General features: G+C 39.1%; 1 protein-coding gene across 1 annotated transcript in view; it reads left to right on the forward strand.

Annotated features, from left to right (window-relative positions):
- abcd1 (ATP-binding cassette, sub-family D (ALD), member 1) overlaps nt 1-12,500 on the forward strand; it is a 41,968-nt gene that overhangs the window by 19,600 nt on the left and 9,868 nt on the right. The window contains exons 13-14 of the mRNA XM_079273572.1: nt 2,344-2,489; nt 2,573-2,657. Of these exons, the coding sequence (XP_079129698.1) occupies nt 2,344-2,489; nt 2,573-2,657 (231 nt within the window). The remainder of the gene's footprint in view (nt 1-2,343; nt 2,490-2,572; nt 2,658-12,500) is intronic.

A 12,500-nucleotide genomic window follows, 5' to 3' on the forward strand; every position in this document is an offset into this window, starting at 1 on the left:
ACCTAATCATCACCAAAGGTGTAAACATTTCCAAGGTTGCTGTGACTGATGTTGCACTCTCTGATCATTTCTGTGTTTTCTTTGAGAGTGCAATCTCCTTGCACACAAATGTCCAAACCAAGGTTGTGACAAAGCGTTACATCTCTGAAAACACCAGTGAACTATTGATTCAGAAGTTCTCCTCCACACCAGCCCTCTCTTGCCTCTCAGTCAATGAGCTTGTAGATGGCTTCAATTTTAAAGTTAAAAATATTATTGATGCCATTGCACCCACTAAAGTGAAGGTTGTCTCGGGTAAGCAAAGATCTCCTTGGAGAAATGCTACGCTGGTCAGAATAGAGAAACGAGAGTGTCGGAAAGCTGAGCGCAGGTGGCGAAAAACTAATCTCCAGGTTCACTGTGACATCTATAAAGAGAGACTTCGCAATTATAATTTGGAACTTAGAAATGCAAGGCAGTCATTCTTCTCTGACATCATAACCAAAAACAAGAACAATACACGCGCCTTATTTGCTACCGTCGACAGGCTAACAAACCCTCCAGTGTCGGTAGCTGCTGAGCTCCAATCCACCGGCATGCAATCAATCTGCCTCCTTTTTTACTGACAAAATTCAGAAAATTAGACAAGCAGTCACTGCCTCCACACCAACCACAGGATATGTGTTGTCCCGATCTCTGAATAACATCCATTCAAATATCATGACACAATTTCATTCAATCGACCGTAGAAGCCTAGAAGACATCATACAACATCTGAAGTCATCCTCCTGCTGCTTGGATATTCTACCAACACACTTTTTCAAAAATATTTCAAACTGCATGACCACTGATCTCTTACAAATTGTAAACACATCTCTTCTCTCAGGTGTCTTCCCACAATCCCTAAAAACTGCAGTTATTAAACCGCTCCTAAAGAAGGTTAGTTTAGACTCCGCAACGATGAAAAATTATAGGCCAATATCAAACCTCCCATTTTTAAGTAAAATAATTGAAAAGCGGTTTTCCAACAGCTGACCGACTTCTTGGCCGTAAATAACTGCTTTGATGTTTTCCAGTCAGGCTTTCGACAGCACCACAGCACTGAAACTGCTCTTGTTAAGGTCTTCAACGACATCCACTTGAACATAGACAATGGCAGAAGTTCAGTCTTAGTGTTACTGGATCTCAGTGCTGCATTCGACACGGTCGACCATGCCATACTCCTAGAAAGACTAAACATCTGGGTGGGACTCTCTGGCACAGCACTTAACTGGTTTGAATCCTACTTGAAGGACGAGAATACTTTGTGTCTGTAGCTGATTACACATCAGAGCTGACTAAAATGACGTGGTGTTCCCCAAGATTCAATACTGGGGCCTCTTCTGTTCAACATCTACATGCTTCCACTAGCTCAGATTATGGAAAACAACAAAGTGTGTTATCATAATTATGCAGACGACACACAAATCTACATAACTATGTCACCAGGGGACTATAATCCCATACAAGGGCTGGGTAACTGCATTGAACAAATCAACAACTGGATGTGCCAGAATTTTCTTCAATTAAACAAAGATAAAACAGAAGTAATTGTTTTCGGTACCAAGGACGAACAATTGAAAATCACCGCTCAGCTTCAGTCACTGATGTTAAAACCCACAAACCAAGCCAGAAATCTAGGTGTAGTTATGGATTCAGACCTCAACCTGAACAGCCATATCAAGACAATTACAAAATCAGCCTACTATCACCTGAAGAATATATCAAGGATTAGAGGACTTATGTCTCAACAGGATTTGGAAAAACTTGTCCACGCATTTATCTTCAGCCAATATATTCAGGGAGACATCAATTATGGTTTCAATGTATGTTTTAAATCTCCTTTACTTTTTACGACTGAATTTTATTTCTTACACTGTTTCTTTAATTGTTTTTAAATCTCCTTTTCTTTTGCCTTATGTTTTGATGCTTTTAATGGTTTTATGTGAAGCACTTTGAATTACCTTGTTGAAATGTGCTATACAAATAAACTTGCCTTGCCTTACTGCTACTACTACTGCTGTTACTACTACTCCTACTGCTGCTGCTGCTGCTACTACTACTACTACTACTACTACTACTACTACTACTGCTGCTGCAGAATAAGCTGTTTGGCAAATGTTTCATGGGCACAACCCACATACTCGGCTGTGCTGCTCATCCCACAAATGCATGTTCCTTACAATTGGGGCACCGTTTGAAAGGTAAATAAACAGGCTTTCCAACAGTATGACATGTATTGCCAAGAAGCATTGTTACAATCGAGAAATAATCTACCAAACACTAATTTCCAAACTTTTTGTTCGATGTTTATTTTCTGTACAGACCCTACATGTCAGAGGGGACCCTTAGAGACCAGGTGATTTACCCGGACTCGGTGGAGGAGATGGTCCAGAGAGGACTTACAGATTCAGGTCTGGAGGAAATCCTTGGGACGGTCCACCTGCTCTACATCCTGGACAGAGAGGGAGGTCAGTGTGTACTATTACTACATATCTGCTCTAACAGTCGTACTTCATGTAGTACTGTGATTGATACTGTGATATTTCCTCAGGTTGGGAGTCGGTCAGCGACTGGAAAGACGTTCTGTCTGGAGGAGAGAAACAGAGGATGGGGATGGCTCGCATGTTCTACCACCGGTACTTATACTATATTATACATCATAGTAGTAACTTAGATATTATTATACATTATAGTCGTAACTTATATATTGTTATACATCATAGTAGTAACCTAGATATTATTATACATTATAGTCGTAACTTATATATTGTTATACATCATAGTAGTAACTTAGATATTATTATACATCATAGTAGTAACTTAGATATTATTATACATCATAGTAGTAACTTAGATATTATTATACATCATAGTAGTAACTTATATATTATTATACATCATAGTAGTAACTTAGATATTATTATACATCATAGTAGTAACTTAGATATTATTATACATCATAGTAGTAACTTAGATATTATTATACATCATAGTAGTAACTTAGATATTATTATACATCATAGTAGTAACTTATATATTATTATACATCATAGTAGTAACTTAGATATTATTATACATCATAGTAGTAACTTATATAATATTATACATCATAGTAGTAACTTATATATTATTATACATCATAGTAGTAACTTAGATATTATTATACATCATAGTAGTAACTTATAATATTATACATCATAGTAGTAACTTAGATATTATTATACATCATAGTAGTAACTTAGATATTATTATACATCATAGTAGTAACTTAGATATTATTATACATCATAGTAGTAACTTAGATATTATTATACATCATAGTAGTAACTTAGATATTATTATACATCATAGTAGTAACTTAGATATTATTATACATCATAGTAGTAACTTAGATATTATTATACATCATAGTAGTAACTTATATAATATTATACATCATAGTAGTAACTTAGATATTATTATACATCATAGTAGTAACTTAGATATTATTATACATCATAGTAGTAACTTGGATATTATTATACATCATAGTAGTAACTTATATAATATTATACATCATAGTAGTAACTTATATAATATACATCATAGTAGTAACTTATATATTATTATACATCATAGTAGTAACTTATATAATATTATACATCATAGTAGTAACTTAGATATTATTATACATCATAGTAGTAACTTATATATTATTATACATCATAGTAGTAACTTAGATATTATTATACATCATAGTAGTAACTTATATAATATTATACATCATAGTAGTAACTTAGATATTATTATACATCATAGTAGTAACTTAGATATTATTATACATCATAGTAGTAACTTAGATATTATTATACATCATAGTAGTAACTTATATAATATTATACATCATAGTAGTAACTTAGATATTATTATACATCATAGTAGTAACTTAGATATTATTATACATCATAGTAGTAACTTATATAATATTATACATCATAGTAGTAACTTAGATATTATTATACATCATAGTAGTAACTTAGATATTATACATCATAGTAGTAACTTAGATATTATTATACATCATAGTAGTAACTTAGATATTATTATACATCATAGTAGTAACTTAGATATTATTATACATCATAGTAGTAACTTATATAATATTATACATCATAGTAGTAACTTAGATATTATTATACATCATAGTAGTAACTTAGATATTATTATACATCATAGTAGTAACTTATATAATATTATACATCATAGTAGTAACTTAGATATTATTATACATCATAGTAGTAACTTAGATATTATTATACATCATAGTAGTAACTTAGATATTATTATACATCATAGTAGTAACTTATATAATATTATACATCATAGTAGTAACTTAGATATTATACATCATAGTAGTAACTTATATAATATTATACATCATAGTAGTAACTTATATAATATTATACATCATAGTAGTAACTTATATAATATTATACATCATAGTAGTAACTTATATATTATTATACATCATAGTAGTAACTTATATAATATTATACATCATAGTAGTAACTTAGATATTATTATACATCATAGTAGTAACTTAGATATTATTATACATCATAGTAGTAACTTAGATATTATTATACATCATAGTAGTAACTTATATAATATTATACATCATAGTAGTAACTTAGATATTATACATCATAGTAGTAACTTATATAATATTATACATCATAGTAGTAACTTATATAATATTATACATCATAGTAGTAACTTATATAATATTATACATCATAGTAGTAACTTATATATTATTATACATCATAGTAGTAACTTATATAATATTATACATCATAGTAGTAACTTAGATATTATTATACATCATAGTAGTAACTTAGATATTATTATACATCATAGTAGTAACTTAGATATTATTATACATCATAGTAGTAACTTAGATATTATTATACATCATAGTAGTAACTTAGATATTATTATACATCATAGTAGTAACTTATATATTATTATACATCATAGTAGTAACTTAGATATTATACATCATAGTAGTAACTTAGATATTATTATACATCATAGTAGTAACTTAGATATTATTATACATCATAGTAGTAACTTAGATATTATTATACATCATAGTAGTAACTTATATAATATTATACATCATAGTAGTAACTTAGATATTATTATACATCATAGTAGTAACTTAGATATTATTATACATCATAGTAGTAACTTATATAATATTATACATCATAGTAGTAACTTAGATATTATTATACATCATAGTAGTAACTTAGATATTATTATACATCATAGTAGTAACTTAGATATTATTATACATCATAGTAGTAACTTATATAATATTATACATCATAGTAGTAACTTAGATATTATACATCATAGTAGTAACTTATATAATATTATACATCATAGTAGTAACTTATATATTATTATACATCATAGTAGTAACTTAGATATTATTATACATCATAGTAGTAACTTAGATATTATTATACATCATAGTAGTAACTTAGATATTATTATACATCATAGTAGTAACTTAGATATTATTATACATCATAGTAGTAACTTAGATATTATTATACATCATAGTAGTAACTTATATATTATTATACATCATAGTAGTAACTTAGATATTATTATACATCATAGTAGTAACTTAGATATTATTATACATCATAGTAGTAACTTAGATATTATTATACATCATAGTAGTAACTTAGATATTATTATACATCATAGTAGTAACTTCTCTATATATATTAGTGCTGGTCAACGATTAAAATATTTAATCGCGATTAATCTCATTGTCATGGCAAAGTTCAATAATGAATTCAAAAGTAGTGTATTGTGCACTTTTATTTTACTGCTATATGAACTAAAGGGCAATAACATTTGGTCACGAGATGCAGGCAGCCCGAAGGACGTCTGCTGTGGTCAGCATGTGAAATGGTAACACCTTCAGGAACTTGTTTAGACCCCTCAGGTCTAGGATTGGGCGCAGTCCGCCGCCTCTCTTCTTTACAAGAAAGTAAGTTGAGTAGAACCCCCCGGGCTGTGACAGGGGGTCCACCCTCTCGATTGCACCCTTGACCAGGAGCGCGGCTAACTCCTGGTTCAGGGCTAGGGATTTTGCCGGATCGGTGATACTGGTCATTTTGACCCGGCTGGAGGCTGGTGGCCGGCGTCGGAACTGAAGCTTGTACCCCCGGGTTAGGGTGGACACCACCCAGGGGTCTGAAGCATGAGCTGCCCAGGAGCTGATGTGCTGCTGGGAGAAATAACCGGCCGGGAGACATCATCTCCTGTACCCCCTGCCTCTTGAGGCTCTGGGGGGGCGACTGGTAGTCCCCAAGTCCGGAGGTTGTCTAGGGGGGACGTAGGTAGGGTTTTGTGGGTAGCGGTCCAGCCTCCCAGCGGTACGCTGAGGCCTGTGGCGGCTACTGGGGTGAGCTGGGGGCTGAAAACGGCCCCGGGGGGATAGAGTAGGACCCCTAGGTCCCTGCGAAGACCACAGAACCGCTGCCTGAGCGAGGGCACTCTGCTAACTGTGATATCCGCTAACTGATATGACCTTAATGTTCACAACAATCAATGGACACAATCAGAGTATTTAGTGGAGACTACTCTTCATCACTATGATGCTGTGACTCAGGTGATGAAGGTGACCCAGCTCTACTCTTCATCACTATGATGCTGTGACTCAGGTGATGAAGGTGACCCAGCTCTACTCTTCATCACTATGATGCTGTGACTCAGGTGATGAAGGTGACCCAGCTCTACTCTTCATCACTATGATGCTGTGACTCAGGTGATGAAGGTGACCCAGCTCTACTCTTCATCACTATGATGCTGTGACTCAGAGGTGATGAAGGTGACCCAGCTCTACTCTTCATCACTATGATGCTGTAACTCAGGTGATGAAGATGACCCAGCTCTACTCTTCATCACTATGATGCTGTGACTCAGAGGTGATGAAGGTGACCCAGCTCTACTCTTCATCACTATGATGCTGTAACTCAGAGGTGATGAAGGTGACCCAGCTCTACTCTTCATCACTATGATGCTGTGACTCAGAGGTGATGAAGATGACCCAGCTCTACTCTTCATCACTATGATGCTGTAACTCAGAGGTGATGAAGGTGACCCAGCTCTACTCTTCATCACTATGATGCTGTAACTCAGAGGTGATGAAGGTGACCCAGCTCTACTCTTCATCACTATGATGCTGTGACTCAGGTGATGAAGGTGACCCAGCTCTACTCTTCATCACTATGATGCTGTGACTCAGGTGATGAAGGTGACCCAGCTCTACTCTTCATCACTATGATGCTGTGACTCAGGTGATGAAGGTGACCCAGCTCTACTCTTCATCACTATGATGCTGTGACTCAGGTGATGAAGGTGACCCAGCTCTACTCTTCATCACTATGATGCTGTGACTCAGAGGTGATGAAGGTGACCCAGCTCTACTCTTCATCACTATGATGCTGTGACTCAGGTGATGAAGGTGACCCAGCTCTACTCTTCATCACTATGATGCTGTGACTCAGGTGATGAAGGTGACCCAGCTCTACTCTTCATCACTATGATGCTGTGACTCAGACGTGATGAAGGTGACCCAGCTCTACTCTTCATCACTATGATGCTGTGACTCAGGTGATGAAGGTGACCCAGCTCTACTCTTCATCACTATGATGCTGTGACTCAGACGTGATGAAGGTGACCCAGCTCTACTCTTCATCACTATGATGCTGTGACTCAGACGTGATGAAGGTGACCCAGCTCTACTCTTCATCACTATGATGCTGTGACTCAGACGTGATGAAGGTGACCCAGCGATCAAAGAATAAAGACACTTTACGCACAATTTAGGTGTATTTTCCCTTTAACTCACGAGATGCAGGTAGCATGTTTCATACTTAATGTGAATATAATTCATACTTTGTTGGCATCTTATTCTGAAAACCGGATGTTCGTCTGAATAAACCGGATGTTGTCTCACGTTAATGTTTCCGCTAACTTTCAAAGTCCTTCGCTCGCTCCCGATCTGTGCGTTTGAATGAGTTTACGGTGAATGTCAGCATAGAGGTGCACTAACATGTGAGTGTCTGCTGAGTTGACCACGGAGATCTGAGTGTCTGCTGACTTTACCGCAGCGATGTCCAGTAGTCTCCAGGGAGAGCAGCGGAAGTCGCCTTTGAATAGGCAGAGCAGGGTCATCCATGCTCTACGCTCTGAGTCAGGGCAAGAACTCAGAGACGCCAATGAGATCCGGGGGGGAGCGGTGAGTTTCTACTCTGAACTCTACTGTAGTGAATACACCAATGACAATAAACTGTTTGAGACTTTCTGTGGAGAACTTCCAAAGGTCCCAGAAGAGGTGAACGCAGGGTTGGAGGGTCCTCTGGTGACCGATGAACTGCACGGCTCTGCAGGACATGGGGGGGGGGGGGGGGGGAAGGCCCCCGGGATTGACGGGATCCCGATAGAGCTCTACAAAGAGTTCTGGAGCGTGATGGGAGAGGATCTGTTAACTGTTTTTAACGAAAGTTTTAAAGACATGATGTTGCCGCTGAGCTGCAGGAGAGCAGTAATAACTTCCATCCATCAATTTTCCTGACCCAGACCTCCCTCTCACCGGCAACATGTTCCAGCTCATTCTGGGGGATCCCGAGGCGTTCCCAGGCCAGCTGGGAGATGTAATCCCTCCAGCGTGTTCTGGGTCTTCCCCGGGGTCTCTTCCCAGTTGGACGTGCCTGGAAAACCTCCAGTGGGAGGCGTCCAGGAGGCATCCTGATTAGATGCTGAACCACCTCAGCTGACTCCTTTCGACGCGAAGGAGTAGCGGCTCGACTCCAAGCTCCCTCCTGATGACCGAGCTCCTGACCCTATCTCTAAGGCTGAGCCCGGCCACCCACAGGAGGAAGCTCATGTCGGCCGCTTGTAGCCGCGACATCGTCCTTTTGGTCACGACCCAGAGTTGGTGACCATAGGTGAGGGTAGGAACGTAGACAGAGTGGTAAATTGAGAGCTTTGCCTTCCGGCTCAGCTCCCTCTTCACCAAGACGGTTCGGTGCAGCGCCTGCTTTACTGCTGCAGCCGCACCGACCCGCTCCATCTTACCCTCACTCGTGAACAAGACCCCGAGATACTTGAACTCCTTCGCTTGAGGTAGGCACTCCATCCCCACCTGGAGGGAGCAATCCACCGGTTTCCGGCAGAGAGCAGAGAGGCGATCCCGAGACCCCCGAACCTGACGTTCTCCGCCCCCAGGCTGCGCCTAGATATCCTGTCCGTGAAAGTCACGAACAGGACCGGTGACAAAGGGCAGCCCTGGCGGAGGCCAACACCCACCGGGAACGTGTCTGACTTATTTCTGAGAATGCGGACACAGCTCCTACTGCAGTCGTACAGAGACTGGATCGCCCGTTGTAATGGGTCCAGCAACCCATACTCCCCCACAAGAACCCCCGAGGGACCCGGTATAAAGCCTTCTCCAAGTCCACAAAGCACATGTAGACTGGTTGGGCAAACTCCCAGAACCCCTCCAGTAGTCTTGCGAGGGTAAATAGCTGGTCCACTGTTCCACGGCCGGGACGGAATCCGCACTGCTCCTCTTGAATCTGAGGTTCGACAAACGGTCGGGCCTCCTTTCCAGCACCCTGGCATAAGCCTTCCCCGGGAGGCTGAGTAGTGTGATACCCCGGTAAATCGAGCACACTCTCACATTCAGAGGAAAGCAGCGTATTAGGTCAGTGTGAAAGTCTCTAACTTGCGCTCTCTGGCAGGAGTAAGGGTGTCGAGGTGGACCGAGTCTTTGGGGGGGATCCTCCCCAAGGGGCTGTTGGCGGTCCCTGTACAAACCCCCTGTAGACAAGCGGACAGGAGACCTCCAGTGGAGGATTGTACATGGGGCCATAGCTACAAACAGGTATCTAGTGCACCTCGACCCTGGCTCAGGGGACAGCTGTCCTTTTTGCTCGCAGACAGAATCTATCCACCATCTGTTCGTTGAGTGTTCCAGGCTGGTGAGACTCTTCAGCCGCCTGAAGGCGTGGTTTCAGGGCTTAGGAGAACACTTTTCTTTCTGTCTTTTTATCTATGGTCTAAACTACTCTGCCAAAAAGAAATCTGTTCACACACTCGTGAATTTCCTTTCAGGGACTGGCTAAACTAGCAATTTGGAAAACAAGGAAAAACCGGGTGAGGGGTGTAGGGTCAGAGGACGTGAGCTTGATGCTGACCGGACTGCTGGCTGCTCGGCTCAGGGTGGAGTTTGGTTTCTACAGTCTGACAAAGAAAACTGAACTCTTTGTGAACATTTGGGCTCTGAACGACGTTCTGTGTTCAGTCAGAGATCATGCTCTGTTTCTGAACCTATGAGTTTGTGTTTTTTTAGGTTTTTGTTGTTTTTTGCGTGAATTAAGTTTGGTTTGATAAACAGTAAAACTCTGTAAATGGAACCTAAAAAAAGAAATAAAGATACATTTTAAACCTCTTTCTCTATCTCTCTCTCTCTCTCACTCTCTCTCTGAGTGGAAGGAGGTGTGCGGAGCTGCAGGAGCGGGGTTTTGAGAGCGATAATTAACGATTTTTCGACATTTTTCTTCACTGGCTAATGTTGGGTATGATAGTGTAGTGGGGTGTATGACAGTGTAATGTTGGGTATGACAGTGTAGTGTTGGGTATGATAGTGTAGTGTTGGGTATGATAGTGTGATGTTGGGTATGATAGTGTAGTGTTGGGTATGATAGTGTAATGTTGGGTATGATAGTGTAATGTTGGGTATGATAGTGTAATGTTGGGTATGATAGTGTAATGTTGGGTATGATAGTGTAATGTTGGGTATGATAGTGTAGTGTTGGGTATGATAGTGTAATGTTGGGTATGATAGTGTAATGTTGGGTATGATAGTGTAGTGTTGGGTATGATAGTGTAGTGTTGGGTATGATAGTGTAATGTTGGGTATGATAGTGTAGTGTTGGGTATGACAGTGTAGTGGGGTGTATGACAGTGTAATGTTGGGTATGACAGTGTAGTGTTGGGTATGATAGTGTAGTGTTGGGTATGATAGTGTGATGTTGGGTATGATAGTGTAGTGTTGGGTATGATAGTGTAATGTTGGGTATGATAGTGTAATGTTGGGTATGATAGTGTAATGTTGGGTATGATAGTGTAGTGTTGGGTATGATAGTGTAATGTTGGGTATGATAGTGTAATGTTGGGTATGATAGTGTAGTGTTGGGTATGATAGTGTAGTGTTGGGTATGATAGTGTAATGTTGGGTATGATAGTGTAGTGTTGGGTATGATAGTGTAGTGTTGGGTATGATAGTGTAGTGTTGGGTATGATAGTGTAGTGTTGGGTATGATAGTGTAATGTTGGGTATGATAGTGTAGTGTTTGGTATGATAGTGTAGTGTTGGGTATGATAGTGTAGTGTTGGGTATGATAGTGTAATGTTGGGTATGATAGTGTAATGTTGGGTATGATAGTGTAGTGTTGGGTATGATAGTGTAATGTTGGGTATGATAGTGTAATGTTGGGTATGATAGTGTGATGTTGGGTATGATAGTGTAATGTTGGGTATGATAGTGTAGTGTTGGGTATGATAGTGTAGTGTTGGGTATGATAGTGTAGTGTTGGGTATGATAGTGTAGTGTTGGGTATGATAGTGTAGTGTTGGGTATGATAGTGTAATGTTGGGTATGATAGTGTAGTGTTGGGTATGATAGTGTAGTGTTGGGTATGATAGTGTAGTGTTGGGTATGATAGTGTAATGTTGGGTATGATAGTGTAATGTTGGGTATGATAGTGTAATGTTGGGTATGATAGTGTAATGTTGGGTATGATAGTGTAATGTTGGGTATGATAGTGTAGTGTTGGGTATGATAGTGTAGTGTTGGGTATGATAGTGTAGTGTTGGATATGATAGTGTAATGTTGGGTATGATAGTGTAATGTTGGGTATGATAGTGTAATGTTGGGTATGATAGTGTAGTGTTGGGTATGATAGTGTAGTGTTGGGTATGATAGTGTAGTGTTGGGTATGATAGTGTAGTGTTGGGTATGATAGTGTAGTGTTGGGTATGATAGTGTAGTGTTGGGTATGATAGTGTAATGTTGGGTATGATAGTGTAGTGTTGGGTATGATAGTGTAGTGTTGGGTATGATAGTGTAGTGTTGGGTATGATAGTGTAATGTTGGGTATGATAGTGTAGTGTTGGGTATGATAGTGTAATGTTGGGTATGATAGTGTAATGTTGGGTATGATAGTGTAATGTTGGGTATGATAGTGTAATGTTGGGTATGATAGTGTAGTGTTGGGTATGATAGTGTAGTGTTGGGTATGATAGTGTAATGTTGGGTATGATAGTGTAATGTTGGGTATGATAGTGTAATGTTGGGTATGATAGTGTAATGTTGGGTATGATAGTGTAGTGTTGGGTATGATAGT

Source organism: Melanostigma gelatinosum, assembly GCF_949748355.1.
Source record: "Melanostigma gelatinosum genome assembly, chromosome: 8".
NCBI lineage: Eukaryota > Metazoa > Chordata > Actinopteri > Perciformes > Zoarcidae > Melanostigma > Melanostigma gelatinosum.